The sequence below is a fragment of the Lepisma saccharinum genome, chromosome 12, assembly GCF_977018435.1.
Source record: "Lepisma saccharinum chromosome 12, izLepSacc3.1, whole genome shotgun sequence".
Lineage (NCBI taxonomy): Eukaryota > Metazoa > Arthropoda > Insecta > Zygentoma > Lepismatidae > Lepisma > Lepisma saccharinum.
Genome location: NC_139240.1, coordinates 31,742,160 through 31,759,255, shown reverse-complemented (window position 1 = coordinate 31,759,255; position 17,096 = coordinate 31,742,160). Strand labels below are relative to the sequence as shown.

General features: G+C 39.6%; 1 protein-coding gene across 1 annotated transcript in view; it reads left to right on the top strand.

Moving 5' to 3' along the window:
* Positions 1 to 3,968: 3,968 nt before the first annotated feature.
* The window catches only part of LOC145996428 (uncharacterized), an 87,013-nt gene continuing 73,885 nt past the window's right edge, over positions 3,969 to 17,096 (top strand). The window contains exon 1 of the mRNA XM_083132902.1: positions 3,969 to 4,384. Within this exon, the coding sequence (XP_082989028.1) occupies positions 4,057 to 4,384 (328 nt within the window). The 5' untranslated portion in view covers positions 3,969 to 4,056. The remainder of the gene's footprint in view (positions 4,385 to 17,096) is intronic.

Genomic DNA, 17,096 nt, shown 5'->3' with positions numbered 1-17,096 from the left:
TGCTAAATTAAGAGAAAGACTCTCAGTGATAAATCATAAGCAACAAACTCTAAAAGTTCTAAAATTTGATACAGGAAAGTTTACTGATGAAAGAATTAAGAAAGATTACCAAATTAAACTGTCAAATAGATTTGATGTTTTGCAGGATTTAAATGACGATGAAAATATAAATGAAACAGACGTAAATAAGAATTGGGAGAACATACGTAATGCAATAGAATCAGCAGCTAAAGAAAGTATAGGATACCATAAACCGAGAAAAAGTAAGCCATGGTTTGATAATGAATGTCATAATCTAATAGAAATAAGAAATCAGGCTAGACTTAGGTGGTTAAATAACTCTGATGATACAAATCTAAACAATTATAATAGAATAAAGCGAGAAGTTAACCGCACGTTTAGAAGTAAAAAAAGAGATTACTTGAAAAGCAAAATTAACGAAATTGAAACAAACAGCAAAAATAAAAATATCAGAGATTTATATAAAGGTGTAAATGAGTTTAGAAAGGGGTGGCAACCTAAAGTAAACTTGATAAAAGATAAAGACGGTGATTTTCTAGCTGACCCAAGCGATATTCTAAATAGATGGAAGAACTACTTTAATGACCTTTTAAATGTCCATGTAGGAGATAAATCAGAAGTGAATGAAGTACACACAGCAGAACCTTTAGTCCCAGAACCTAACTTGACTGAAGTTAAGGATGCTATTAGAAGGCTAAAGAATAACAAAGCACCTGGCATTGATTTAATACCAGCTGAGTTAATTAAATATGGTGGAAATTCACTAATTTGTCAAATTCATAAATTAATTTGTTTAATATGGAATAAAGAAGAAATCCCTCAACAGTGGAAAGAATCCATAATTGTTCCTGTGTTTAAAAAAGGTGATAAAATGAACTGCAATAATTACCGTGGAATTTCTCTACTCTCAACAACATATAAAATATTATCTAACATTCTTTTAACAAGACTAACCCCATATGCTAATGAAATTATAGGTGATTATCAATGTGGATTTAAACGCAACAGATCAACTACAGATCAAATTTTTCACATCAGACAGACACTTGAAAAAAAGTGGGAATATAATCAAAATGTCCATCAGCTATTCATTGATTTCAAAAAAGCATATGATTCGGTCAAAAGAGATAAATTATATAATATATTAGTAGAGTTTGGAATACCTAAGAAGCTTGTTAGTATGATAAAAATATGCACCAGTGAAACAGAAAGTAAAATTCGTGTGGGTATTAATATGTCTGACAAATTTACAATTCATGATGGGTTAAAACAAGGAGATGCATTATCTCCATTGCTCTTTAATTTTGCCTTAGAATATGCTGTTAGGAAGGTAAACGAAACTAAAGGAGGACTAAAATTAAATGGTGTGACTCAGTTGTTAGCATATGCAGATGATGTAGACTTACTGGGGGATGATGTGAATACAATTAAGAATAATGCTAAAATATTTTTCAAAACTGCTAAAGAGATAGGTTTGGAAGTTAACAAAGAGAAAACTAAATATATGCTTACAGGCCGAAACCAAGTGTTAGGTAATAATCAATATCTAATTATTGATAACAACTCGTTTGAAACAGTTTCCAAATTCAAATACTTAGGAGTAATATTAACAAATGAAAATTATATTAAAGAGGAAATAAAAAGTAGGCTTAATTCAGGAAATGCATGTTACTTCTCTCTTCATAAACTTTTGTCTTCTCGTTTAATATCTAAGAATCTAAAAGTTAAAATATACAAAACAGTAATTTTGCCTGTAGTATTATATGGGTGTGAAACTTGGTCCCTTACATTGAAAGAGGAACATAAATTGAGAGTATTTGAAAATAGGATCCTTAGGAAAATATTTGGACCTAAAAGGGATGAGGAGACAGGTGAGTGGAGAAGGTTACATAATTTAGAACTACATAATTTGTATTCATGTCCAGACATTATTAGAATAATTAAATCAAGAAGACTTAGGTGGGCAGGCCATGTGGCACGAATGGGAGAGGAAAGAGGAGTTTTCAGGATTCTTGTTGGGAAACCTGATGGTAAGAGACCAGTAGGAAGGCCAAGACGAAGATGGAGGGACAACGTCGAGATGGACCTAAGGGAAATCGGTAGGGATGGAAAAGAGTATATAGATCTTGCTCAAGATAGGGACAGATGGAAGGCCTGTGTTGCTGCAGCTATGAACCTTCGGGTTTAAGAAGGCTAGAGAGTTAGTTAGTTAGTTAGTTAATCTACAACCAGAAATAGATAATTGAGGTCGAATTGAAGACAATGCTTTTCTTCTCTTGATGAATTTAAAATTCAAGGAACCACCCACAGTAAATTACAGCATCCCAATGAGTTTCTGGGTGCTTGTAAGTTCTACATGCTGAATGCACAAACAGTTTATCACTGGTGGTTCTACAAGGAAGCAGAAATACCATGACGGAGAACTAGGTTTGATTATTATGGGGATGGGTGCTCTCTGAACACTTGGACCTTACTGCCAGAATTAATCAAAAGTAAGTAGCAGAAATGCGACATAAAAATAACAAAAATGTATACAAATGTACAGAGTGCAGTACGCAAGGGATAGCTTTGCATTGTATCATAGAATAGTTAAGTTTTAAGTTAACTATTCTACAGGGTGGTCCATATGTCTTGTTACCCCCATAATTTTACACTTAAATATTCCCTGACAGCGATGGCATAGTGGGGCGGTGCTCCATCCTGTTGAAACCAGGAACGTCCCAGGAGATTCATTCTTTGGAGCTGTGGAACAAAAAATGCCCGTGACATGGCGAGATAGGAGTGTTGATTGACTACGTCATCGAAGAAATAGGGACCTATCAAGTGTTTAGCGGACATAGCGACCCAGAGCATCACATGTGGGGGTTTGTTTTCCAGCTCTTCGTAATAATGCGGATTTTCCTTGGACCAGAAATACACATTCCTTGCACGTGCACTTCGATATATTGCGCATTCATCGGAGAAGAAAAGGTCAGCCCGCTGCGGGAGTGTCGGAAATACCTCCAACATTCTTCCACATGCTGCATGTCGTCTACGCACTGAGCTAGTTGACGCTTGCTGGTTTAAAGGATTTCAATCCAAGATCCTTCTTCATGTGTCGTAACATTGTTGTTTTCGGGATTCCAAGCTCAGCAGACCGTTTGCGCAGTGACTTCTGTGGTGACCGGAGCACAGATGCCTCCACTCCTGCACACGTATTCTGTCTTTTGGTTGGTGCACCAGGCCTCGGTTTGTCTTTGATACATCCCAACATAAACAGTTTCTTTTCCCAACGCAGTATTGTCACTTTTGGTGGTACTTTTTTTGGAATTGTCTTGTGAAATCTCGTCGCACATCCTCCATGGTCTTGCCGGTATGTGGACGTTCATGGGCCCAAACACTGACAACAAGGCGCTCTTCTACATTGTAGGAGCTTGTGTCAGCCATCTCTGCAAAAGAAACACTGAATTAGAGATAACAATATATTGATTCGGGGGGGTAACAAGACATATGGACCACCCTGTATGATTGTATGTGCTATATTTTTCGGCATTTGGAATTTGCGGGCAGACCGCATATTATATTACCCCCTTCAACCCCTCCAGGTGACGCCACTGCTTGTAAGATCCAACCCCGAGATGCGCGAACAAAAAATTCTCTCTGGTCGGTGGCCTGCCCGCATTACAAAAATCATTCGTTTGCCGTACAAAATGACCACGTGCTCACCGATCGAAGTTGCTATCAAATGAAAGATAGTTCTATTTCGAGCAGAAGTTCGTAACACGTAAACTTATTTTATTATATTTAAATTATCAAAACCAGTGTTGTAATGATCGAAGGACGCGATAGTTTCCAAAATTAAAATTATGTTTCTTATTGTTATTCAAGCAAGATGTAAGATCTGTGGTAAGATGTTGCACAGTGTGTGACGCATACAAATGCACACTATCCTTTTCCTACACCTTTCTTGCTCAAGGAAGGTTATCACGCTGTGTGAAAAGTTTTAATAGTGCATCAACAGCGGGTTTGTTCAAGTATGTTGTGTAAAAAGCTAGTATGGTAGAAATAGGGATAAAAGCTCAGAATCTATTTACGTCTGCAGAAACACAGTTGTTGCAAAATGTTGAAAATACTGGTGACGGTACCAACTCTGAAAACTGGGTTGAGGAGGTTGAGGAAATTGTCGCGGGTAAAGCAACTGAGAAGTCATTTACTGATCTCCTGCAGCAGAAGTTTGAGAATTTCGAAATTACGGAAAAATATTGCAATGGATATGTTGACGGCGAAGATAAATTCCAAGATTTCCTGAAATTTGTCAATGCTTCAGGTTACTACTTTTACAGACGAACATCTAGAACGTACTCTGATTCAACAAGACGAAGGGGTAAGTCTAAACCAAATGCATAACTCTTAGTATAAAAGTTTGAGATTACGTTCTCGTATATGAATTTACATGCACTTTGCATCAAGGTTATTAGAAGTAAGGTTGGGCCAATCCGTTGTTTACTCGAAATGACGAAACGACGGTAAGAAGTGAATTTATCCATGAAATGAATTCCAAATTTATGCGCTAGTGTTGCACTATGCAGATAGGAAAACCATACCAGAAACTGAAAACACGAAATCGAGTACACAAATGAGCATTTCCACCCATTTACATTTTGTGGCTTCATACAAATTGAAAATAAATATCGATAGGTACTTATTGTTATGCGGGACAGAATATTATTGATCGGAACGGGAATTTTTTTAAATCCTGACATTCGGGACGGGAAATATTCGCAATTTCTCGACTAGTCGGGAAATTTTCGGGACGGGAAATTTCCGAAATTTTCCGAGGCACTGAAAATTTCAAATTTTACACGTCATTTTCACCTTAATTGATTGTCTTTGCATTTCTGGAATGAAAACTAACAATTTCCGATAAGTTCCAGGCACTTGCAATGTAGAAAAGAAAAGAATTAATACCGTTTTAAAATGACCATTCGGTATTTCCCGACTGCTCGGTATCCAGAAAAGTAGGGAAGTCATTTGCTGGAGTCGGGATAGGGACGGAATTTTTCTTTCCAATCCCGGTCCCGACTTTTCTAGATAGCGCACACCACTTGTTATTATTATTTATTACAAGATACATCTTCCAAGTACGTTGAACATAATGTACTGTGCATACCAGAAAAGAAAAGTTCAAATGAGCATTTATGTACGCTATATTTACACTAGGCAATGCACTTGTATTTTTTTCTTTAGTGCACATGTTTCCGCGAATATATCACAGTGTGCCTAACATGAAATGTAATACTGTTCAACTTTGCTTTCACGCAAACTTGGCATGTAGTAATATTTCATTCTCACAAGCAGCGGCGTGCCCAATGGGGAGTTGGTGGGGGTTATAACAGTTCCCGTTGGCCCAGTATTCCTAAAAAGAAAGAACGTCAAATGTAGGAAAAGATGACAAAATGAGGGATGACTACCGTAAATACGTAACCCCTCCCTTTCGAAAATCCTGGGCACGCCACTGCAGTCTCAGGTTAACATGCAAGGGCAGATTTTTTCCACCTTTCGATGTGTAGTCTTTAATTTCTGCAGTAGAAACCAAGTGTGGCTTCTTACCGATGTGTAAAATGATTAATACGACAACTTTCGTGTCGGTATTTTATAAGCACAAAATATATACGAAGTTTTGTTCAAAGCTAAGTTGGTTACTGCGAAGCCGTAATTAGATTTTGATAAGCTGTAGGAGTTTAGCTTAATGGTTTAATTTTTGCTTTGTAACTTGGTCATAAAGTACAATTCAATTGCAGAAGTATTGTATTTTTTAATATAGCTTATACGTTCTATGAAATAAATGTTAATGTGTCTGTAATGGTCTTACATAGTAGTATACATTTTTAAGAATAATTCAGTGAATTGAATACGTTGCCACAAATATTCAAAATACTATTACTAATTTGTATAATACATTTTAAACTTATGCTCTATAGAATCCTTAAAAATATCACCAGTATTTTTTTCATATAATCAAAAGAACATCACGTTATGAATCTCCTGTATGTGATTGAAGAGTAATCAAACAAACGCCAAATTATCTATTGTTCCATTGGCCGTTAAGGAACAAACACAGACACGCCCTATTTAACAGACCGCACAGAGCCAAGATACCATTTCCTGTATCATACACTCCCTCTTATCGTCTCCCTCCCTTCGTACAATGGGGATATTATATAGTTTTGCCAGTCAGAGTAGTATTTAATTTTAAAATTTGTGTGTATATGCAAGTTTGTGATCAGTGTTACAGTTCAGTGAAGTGAAGTATAGTATTGCGATAACTATATGACCACAACTACTACTACGTATTCAATTCTATGGTACTCCTCCACAATTCCCAGTGTTGTACACCTTCTTGACCAAGACTGGCACACACCCGGCGGTGAGGGTCACGAAGAAGAAGAAGAAGAATTACAAACGCTGTCTTGACTTTTTTATATTGTTTAATCAGCACTATAGTAACATCTGGAAATTATTGTCATTTGTGATCTGATTTTGTACCGTGTTCTCAGTCCTCAGTATAAAATGAAAAATGCCTTCGTGCGCAATAGTAGGATGCAGAAATTACAGTGCCAAAACAAAAGGCATTATATACCACGTTTTTCCAAAGGATTCTTCCGTCACCGAGCTTTGGATTCGTGTTTGTGGAAACTCTAACGTGAATCATGCGAATGCTAGAATCTGCAGTGCGCATTTCTGCCCACAAGATTATGTACGTGATCTGAAAAGCGAACTTTTAGGTTTACATCGGAGAAAGATTCTTAAGCAAGATGCAGTACCAACGATGAATTTGGTACCACCTGATGAAATTATTTCATTTACTAAAGTTGACAATTCCAACTTTGTGCCCATACATGGAGGAATCATGAGTGAGAAAAAAAAGCAAACAAGAGATAAAGAAATACAGGTAAATGAACATAGCTCGTTGATACAAAAAGCATTAGAAACTAGAATCAGAAACCTAGAAATAAAAAACAGGCGGTTGAAAAATCAAGTTGATCAACTTACAAGACAAACAAGGCGATTGAGGCAAACTCTAAGAAAGAAAAGTAATGAAATCAAGCAAAGTAAAAGAAACGTCAAAGAAACTGCAACTAAAACATTGACAAGTATATTTACGGAAGCACAGGTTGACTATCTTGTTAATGGAAAGAAGAATGTTTGCTGGAAAAAGGACGACATAAGCCGAGCCCTAACGTTGAGATGCATTTCCAAAAGATGCTATAGTTATTTGAGGTCCAAAATGCACATGCCATTACCAGCATTATCGACTCTTAAGAGGTGGGTCTCGCGTTCTTTCCATTGTAATACTGGGTTTTTACACGATGTATTAACATTAATGAAGAATCAAGCATTTCAACTAGGGAAAAATGAAATATTAAGTGTTTTGTGCTTTGATGAGATGAACATTGACTCTCGAAGGTCGTATGATCAAGAGGAAGATAAGGTATATGGCCCTTACAGTCAAGTGCAAGTAATTATGGCACGTGGTTTGATAAGTAATTGGAAACAACCAATATATTATAACTTTGATGTGCAGATGACAGGATCATTGCTAAAGAGTGCAATTACAGAGATGCACGATGTTGGATTTAAAGTGGTAGCTGTAGTTTGTGACTTGGGAGGCAAAAACTCTAAAGTGTGGAACGATTTGGCAGTAACATACATGAATCCTTGCTTTACGAATCCCACAGAACCAAACTCACGAGTGTGGGTTTTTTCGGATATACCACACATGATGAAGCTGCTCCGAAACCACTTTGTAGATAATGGTTTAACTCTATCTGGAGGGAAGCATATCGGTAGGGAAATCATTGAACGGCTTTTAACTATCGATTGTGGAGAAATAAAGCTGTGCCCTAAATTGACACAGTATCACCTATCTGTGTCAGGAAGAGAACGACAGCGTGTATCCCTTGCTTGCCAGTTATTTTCGAAACATACTGCAGAAGCAATTAGCTACACAATTCCCGAAGAACAAGAGACTGCAAATTTCTTTCACCTGGTCAACGATGCATTCGACATAATGAATAGCAGAATCCCCCAGAAAGCTGACGCTTCTGTAGGAAGTGCTTTCGGACTTGAATATCAGGCTCAGGATGAAGTGCTAAAAAAATTCTACAACACGTGTCAGCATATGAGAGTAGGTAAATCCTTGTCACTTCTACCCTTCCAGAAAGGATTCATGACATCCATTCGCTCCCTCTTGGGTCTATACAATGATATGAAAAGTTGTAGTATAGATTATTTATTAACATCACGGTTAAATCAGGATTGTCTGGAAAATTTGTTTTCACAAGTCAGGGCAATCGGAAGGACACACGACAACCCTCTCCCTGTCGACTTCAAAAACCGCCTTCGACTTCTTATTATGAGCAGGAATGTAGGGAGTATAATCCTGGAAAATACTTCGCCTGTTACGATGGAGTGCAACAATAACTCAGACTACTTTACTTCCCAACTTTTCACAGGCCTGGTTCCTGAAATGGCACAGGTCCTCTCTGTGATTGAGAGTGATGAAACAGAAATTCGCGATGTTACTGTGAACAATTTAACCCTAGAGTGCGTACCTTTCCCAGTCGTTGAAAGTGAGTGTTGTGAGGAAGGCTTGCGATATTTGGCAGGCTACGTAGCTTTCCGATGCCGAACAGTAGATAAAACTCTTGGGCATCCTACTGGCGAGGTTCTACAGATCTCACCACGTAATTTTTCTACCAGTGGTTGGATCGAGAAAATATCACGAGGCGGTTTGATCGTTCCATCAGAAAAATGGCTGGAGAAAGTGAAGGAATTCGAAGTTATCTTTGGTACTATGCACGGTAGAACAGTAGCTAAAGGACGGGGAATAATCAAAACACTGGCCAAAGCGTTAGCAGACAAGAGCCCCGAACTTGATCCTTGTGTTATAAAGGTGTACGCACGGACAAGAACCTTTATCCGTATTGGGCATTTAAACGTCGCAGATAAAGCTAAGAGATGCAAAGCGTACCACCGGAAGAAAGCAAGGAAATGGATAGCTTCTACGCGTTCCACTGACCTTGACGTGCTCTCTCTTGGACCTCAATGCAAGAAGCCGCACTTGGTTTCTGCTCCAGAAATTAAAGACTCCACATTAAAAGGTGGAAAGAGTGTGACATTGCACGGTAACCTGAGAGAATGAACTATTTTTTTGAGCCAGATGTGACTGATATTATTGTTGAACAATAAATGAGAAGAGAGAAGTTGTTATGTTTGGTTCCGAAAGTTCAAAGTTCTCATCTTTGCCCTACCTACCAGAAGTGACCCGGGTAAGGTCGGCGTGTTTACATAACACCTATAAATACTGCAGATCTTCGATACGTTATATTTTTTAGATTTAATTTCCAATCAAAGTTGTATTTTTGCTGTTTAAGTTGTGTTATGTTAATTTACGTTGTGATATTTCTTTAGTTTAGAGTGAGTGAGTGATTCTAACATTTTGTGTGCATCACATAAGGACAAAACACAGGACAGCACAAACACAGTCCTACGAGGATTATACGGGCTTTAGGTCCAGACACCAGAGCCTCGTTAGTCTGCAAAATGCAGTCCAAGATGTACTCCGTGGACGTTGGGTTGTTGAATTGGGTGTACTAACCTATAGTCTAGTTATATCTATTAATTAGTAAAAACAATAATACTTTAAGAAAGTTAAGAAGTAATTTAGTGTATTTTGTAATGGAAAATGTGACACAAATAATCTTCTATAAAACAAATGTTACATTAACAAGCTCTTTACTGTGGTTCTAAATTTATACGCATTTTTATTCATGAAGAGATAGATAATAGTAGGCAAATTGTCCATCGCTATTTTCATCTTTTTTGTTCTACATCCTGTGTTGTTTTAAAAAATGGAAAGCGGGTGTTTACCTCTGCTTATTTCAATTTGTAATCACCAGATTGGGGAAAACAGACTGGAGGAAAATGGTGATGGGGAAATTCGCCTACCATTTCTTTGCCATTGGTGTACAATTCTCTCTCGCTTTTCCCTACATAGTCACATAAAGCAATAAAAATACAAACTGTTAACTTTTCATTCCATTTTGGTTATTTATTAAACGGTACGTGTTTGTATTTATATTTGATAAATTTACTTTGCTCTTCCGGCCATTTAAGTCAATTGAGATGATGAAGAAGTGATAAAATAGATGAATGGAAAATCACAGTTCCCCTTACTTATAAGAGCGACCACAAGAAAAAGAACCTTCCTCCTCTTTCGTTCAACTCGGGCTACAAGAGAGCATGCTCCACCCTCCCCCTTCCCTCCACACTGGAGTACGGTGCACAGGAGTCGCGAGTCTGCGCAGGTTTCTCTGCTTGTGGTTCCACTATAATAGTAATATAAAATTGTACACTGACCTCACTTACTTCTCCGGCAGTTTGTTTCTTTATACATCATATTTGGAGAAGATACAATCATATACAATTCAATCTATAGTTGTACGTACACTGTATATAACACACCTGGATGTACAGGGTCAAGGAAAACAAAGAAATGAGCATAATTTTCTCTTCGGAGAAGATGTTGAACCTAAACCAAAAAAAAAGAAACTGAAATAATGAATTCGACAATGTAAATTGATGAGATTTAGTAAATCATTTGATGAAGTGAACTAATTCTGAGTGGACTAGTCGCAAATGACATAATCAGCTCAGATCCTATTACTTCTTCATGGTATGTGACGTAAAGTTCCCGCCCAACAGTTTGACGGCGTTAGTGGCTATCGCATCTCCTTTTCCACAGCCTGTAGTACACATCCTCATCTAGACATTGTTCTTGTTCTGGTGTTTAATATCTGCATACTGCAACACTGTCGTTTTGTCATTTCACGTGACTTCACATTGAAGTGATGCATTCACTTGGCCGGTCACACGTCATCGAAAGCAAAAACTTCAACCGTTACCATGGTTTTGGGCCAGGGCTGCTTTGCATTGCGTCGAAATTATGAATGTTACCACACGTACATAGGGTGCACCACATGTGAAGTACTCGGTAAAGGTAACAGTTCGTTGTATCGGAGACACATTTCTTCATTTTTAGAGAAGAAACTACGGTGACGGTTACGATTGTTTTATGATTTTTCCTAGCACAAAGACTAATTATCGTAGAATTTTGGAAATCATTGTCACACGAAATTTGAACCTTCCTTAAAGTAATGAGCGCTGTTTGGACTGGAAAAAAATGTTATTTATGTTGAAAAAAAACTTGAAAATTACCTTACGCACTTCTCGTGGACAAGATATTCTCCGTCGACAACCGACAGTAAATATCGTAGAAGTAAATTGGAACCTTAGTAGAATGCATTTAGGGACTTTATTTTAATGCTAAGGGACCCTAACCTAACCACGATAGCATATATTGAACAAAATATTAAGTGATCGCTAAAACTCCGCAGTATGTGTTAACACACATAAATCGAAATCGAACCATGTAAAAATTGCATTCATAGGATGATGAAATCGCAATAAAACAAAACGACTTACGGAAATGAGTTTCTCTAAGGTTTCCAACATTCGTCGAGGTATTTTCTTTCATCGTGGAATCTATTTGATCGGGAAATCATGTATTTTTCAAGAGAAATATCTCACCGACGCACAAGTGCCATTGCTTTGGCTACGTGAACCGGATGCTGTAGACGTTTGATGACATTAACCCCCTGTCAGTGTTTCCAACCCCCCCTTTTTTTTTAGAACTATGCTTGCCTAACCTAACCTGATCGGAAATCGTTTGTGGGGCTACCCGTGCATAATGTACAATTTGCACAGGTGACTAACACGATAGTAGGTATTTTTCAGTGAAGAAGGTTGGAAACACTGCATACCTACAACACTGGTCAACCTCTGCCCGCCATATTGTGTGTTATGGAAGCGAAAAAAGGAATAACAAAAACTACTCTATGTGAAAAATTGTGTTTGTTTTCGTGTAAAAAGCATAATGGCACCTTGAACTATGTTCCGCAATACCGTGGGGCTATCCGTCAATGGTTTGTGATGACATAATGAACACGAAAGTAGGTACACTGCTCGCCATTAAAATTGCAACATCCAGAAGGAAATGAGATAGAAACACGAAACTTGGCAAATATGTAGTTCATAATAAGATAAGAAAATGATTACAGTTAGAGCTTGGTGGTGTGACATGTGACACGTAGAACATGGTTGCATAACCCCAAGGAGCTAGTAGCGTGTACAGCCTCCACGGGCAGCAATAACTGCTGCAACACGGCGAGGCATGGACAGAATGAGTCTATCGATGTCTGCTTGCGGTATGGCGTCCCAAGCGGCTTCCACATGGTGCCAGAGGTCTTCAACATTACGTACCGGAAACTTGAGTTGGGCCAGCCAGCGACACACCATGGACCAGACATATCCGGCGAACGTGCTGGCCAAGGAAGCAGGGGCACGTGGTTAGCTTCCATAAATGTGAGGACATTCCTTGCAACATGGGGGCGTGCTTTCTCCTGTTGAAAAGTGGCATTATGCAGTGCATGGATTAATGGGACAGCAACAGGGGTGAGAACCTGTGTGATGTACCGTTGGCTGTTCAATGTCCCTTGAATGCGTACGAGACGCGAATGAACACCTATGGCGATGACACCCCATACCATGATACCCAATGAAGGCCCTGTGTGATGATGCATGATGCAGGCGTCATGAAGCCTAGTGCCACGGTGCCGCCACACGCGTGTATGTCCATCATGATGTTGTATACAGAAGCGGGATTCATCAGAGAACACTGCGGCATTCCACTCCGCCATCCATGCACGACGGTCTTGGCACCATCTCAGATGCAAATGCCTATGCTCTAGCGTCAGAGGAATCCGCAACAGTGGGCGCCAAACGACGAAGCACGGTTCGTGGGGACACTGGACATTGTAAAACATCCCGTACTTCATGCGCAATCCTCGTTGACGTGGCCATGCGTATCAGACGTCTGTCCTCTCGTTCCGTCGTCCGACGTGGACGTTGTGAACCTCTTCGTCGCTCTACAGTGCCTTCCTGGACCCACTGGTTCCATACATGGATCACTGTGGATGCATTCCGTCCTACACGGGCACCGATCTCACGCTGGGATAATCCGCATTCACGGTATGCAACAATTCGGCTGCGATCGAACTGGGAAACCTGCTGGAATCGCTGCAGTATTCGACGACGTGGCATTGCTGACCGATTTTAACACACTACACTCACGACCATGCACTTTCACTGCTCTTCTGCACCTATCTGACCTGCTACAGGTACCACTTACCAGATGGCATGGCAGGTGCACATGACGCATGACGGCCTTGAACACCTAATCATTTCCTTCTGCACCTCTCCTCTACACACTGTGCACATGTCGTCCGATTCCGATTACTCCTTCTGGGTGTTGCATTTTTAATGGCGAGCAGTTTTTTTTTTGGTTAAGAAGGTTGAAACACTCCACTCCACTCCAAATCGACAAAACACAAGCACGACGTGCAATGATCCATGACGAGTGCACGCCATAGTCTGTTACCCAAGCAGAACAAGGAAGGCAAATAATGACTCGTAATATGAAAAGTTGACACAATTTTATGGAAAAAGGCATAACTTCACCTCAAAGAATCTTCCGCAATGCAGAATAGGTTAGTAAGTATCAATGCTAAAATGAATGAAATAAACGAGTGAGAGGTGTTTGGGCTATATCGCATAATTACCCAAATTACTATTTTTCCATTAGTCATGACATGCAATATGTCATGTAGGATACACAACACCGTTGTTTGGCTTACACCATGCTGGCGAGCCACTTGCCTAGAGCTTGTACTGGGGTTGTTTTCAATATCGTGTAGCACATGTTCCTCCAGATCTGGTGTACACATATGCAGCGGCCGCCCTCCATGTTCACCTGCATGAAAAGACCCAGTGGTGCTGTTTGTCCAGGTACGTGGCTCGATAAATCCGTGTGGCCTCTCGACAGTTTCCATCTACTTGACCGTATACGAAAACCATCTCGGCTTTTTCCTGGTATGAATAACGGACCATGGTTCTTCGACGTAGCTCTAATCACACAATCTACAACACAAATTAGCACACTGTGAGTGTTGTTATGAGAGAATCATGTCGTTCTTCAGTGTCATCTACCTTGGCAAATATGCGTTTCCGGACTTATGTTGATATGAACTTTTTTGTTCCTTTTCCTGTCAGGAATCACCTCCTGAAGTTTGTCCCTATAGTTTTTGATCATTATATTGCATAACAAGTAGCCTACTAACCTGTGTTAGGAGAATTGTTCAAAGTTGTGGCCAACTTCATTCACACATTCCCGGCATCTTTTGATGAAATTTTGGTAAATTTCTTATATCCGCAAGATGGATTTCTTCCAATTTACAGGAGAAATTACTTACCGAATGCAGTTTCTTTATAGTTGTGGAAGTTCGGGAAAGTGTTTTCTCGCATCGTTAATTGAATTTTGCCGGTAAGTCATCTATTTTTCGATATAAATGTGTGTCCGATGCACGAAAACTGTTGCATCCATTTCTTTCCAGCCGGATGTTGCTTGTGTCAGGGTGGCGACAGACCTGGAAAACCGGGAAAAGTCAGGGAATTTGAGGTGTAAAAAAAAGTCAGGGAAATGTCAGGGAATTTCGTCTTCATTGACTTTTTTTTAGTATATATTTAAAAATATCGTTATGGAACTCTGCACGGGAACAAATAATCTCGTTCGTAAGTTTCGGCCTCAACTTTTAGGCCCCTTTTATGCGTAACACAACCACGGCGAAAGAAACCACTGATAGCAGGAGAAAGAGAGAGGAATTTCTCTCGCCCGGGGGTTCTCGGCGGGAATTTTATATTCGCACACTCTTTGGAGGAAAATTGTTATAACTCGGGCACTATGGGAGCAATCTACTTCGGATAAGGTTTGTTTTTCAGCTAAATCGTCAGCGCATGCAACCGTGTACAAATCAGAACACCGGACCGAGGAAGGGGGTGTTTTGGGCGCGATCCCCGAATTTCAATGGAAAAAAAAACAAAAATTGGAGTTTGCACCTCTTCTCCCACTATTTTGGGGAGAAGCCGCGAACTTTAGTATTCTTTTCAAAGAATGGATATTTCTCAAGAGAAGGAAACATGTTTCATGTTCTTGGGTGCCATACAAGTTAAATAATAAGCCGAAATGTGAAACTCTGTTTTTTACGAAAAATGAGTAATTTGCATATTGCCCAGACAATTGTTATAACTCGGGCACTAAGGAAGCAACCTACTTCGGATAAGGTTTGTTTTTCAGCTAAAAGATCATAGCATGCAGCCGTGTACAATTCAGAACGCCCGACCGAGGAAGGGGGGCTTGGGGGCACAACCCCCGAATGTCAATGGAAAAATAAAAAATCTGGAGTTTGCCCCTTCTTCCCCCGCTATTTTGTGGAGACGGTACGAACTTTACTATTCTTTTCAAAGAATGGACATTTCTCAAGAGAACGTAACATGTTTCATGTTCTTGGGTGCCATACAAGTTGAAGAATAAGCCAAAATGTGATTTTTTTACGAAAAATTGTAATTTGCATTTTTGGAGGTAAATTGTTATAACTCTGGCACTATGGGAGCACTCTACTTCGGATAAGTTTTGTTTTTCAGATATAACATCAGAGCATGCAACCGTGTACAATTCAGAACGCCGGACCAAGGAAGATGGGCTTGAGGGGCGCGACCACCCAATTTCAATGAAAGAGACATAAAAATCTGGAGTTTGTCTCTTCTTCTCCCGCTATTTTGGCGAGAAGGCGCAAACCTTAGTATTCTCTTCAAAAAGTGGACGTTTCCAAAGAGATTGAAACATATTTCATGTTCCTGGGTGCCATATAAGTAGAATAACGAGTAAAAATGTGAAATTCTGTTCGGAAATGTGGCATGGATATGTTGCGGAGAGGGGGGAGGTTGGTCATCAATATGAATTTCCCAGGCTTGCTCCAGACCTGTGTCAGAGTTTCCACCCAAACATAAGAGTATGAAGGTCCAAAAAGCACATTCATTTCGTAATCAGCACCATGATACCATATGGTATCATCGGGCGAGTACGACCTTACTCTGATGATATGGTATCATCGGGGCAGTGAAGGTTAAGCCTCTAAATATTACGTGGAAAATGCATTGAATTATCATTTTTTCTTACCCGTATGGGAATAGTAAGAGGACTTGTCAACAGATGGAGGGGATAAGAGCGGGTGGCGCCGTCCGATAGTTGTCGGACGTCGTAGTAAGGCATTTTGTTGGGCAAACTGAAGGAACATGGAAACAAATAGGTTCCATTGATACATACGATTTTTGTCGAATATCGCCACCCAACAAAAATCGTATGCATAAACAAGAAGAGCTTTAGACTGCAAATATGCTGCTGAAATTTTATTACTCTTCTGGCTCACTTCACCTTATTTAATGTGCAGTGCTTACGGAGGTTTTCTTTCATAATCCTGACGTATTACTGGTTTCGCACAAGTTAACATAAGTTTACAATGACATTGTACTATTCTTAGATATCAAGAAGATATATATTGAATACTATCACGAAACATAAACTGCATTGGTGAACGTTATAAAAATTGGAAAGTGCATGCTCCCAACCTCAAAATTTACTGCAACACTAGTATTGCAATGAAATTAACGCCACTCTCTGTCCTGTCTGTTTAATCTCGTGAGAGATGGTCATTAATCTCTCACTGAGTAAGGTTAATGTCCAATATTATGAAATGAAATACTAATAATAAATACGTAAATATTTTAATATCATATTTACTCGAATCATTCAATCATAAAAGCAAATCACTTTCTTCAAGAATTAACTTTTCTCTGCCAGCCCTGCTAAATTTTCACTTTCCATCTTCGGTGGCTCAGTCGGTAACGCGTCTGACTACCATGCTCAAGGTCCCGGGTTCGATCCCCGGCCGGTTCAAATCCGGGAACTTTTCTAACGGTGGAAGCGGCCCCAGCGTCGAATAACATGGGTACCTGGGGGAAACCCTGGGGGGTAAAGGCGGTCAGGGGCGTGATGCTGATCACATCACCTCCACTCACGA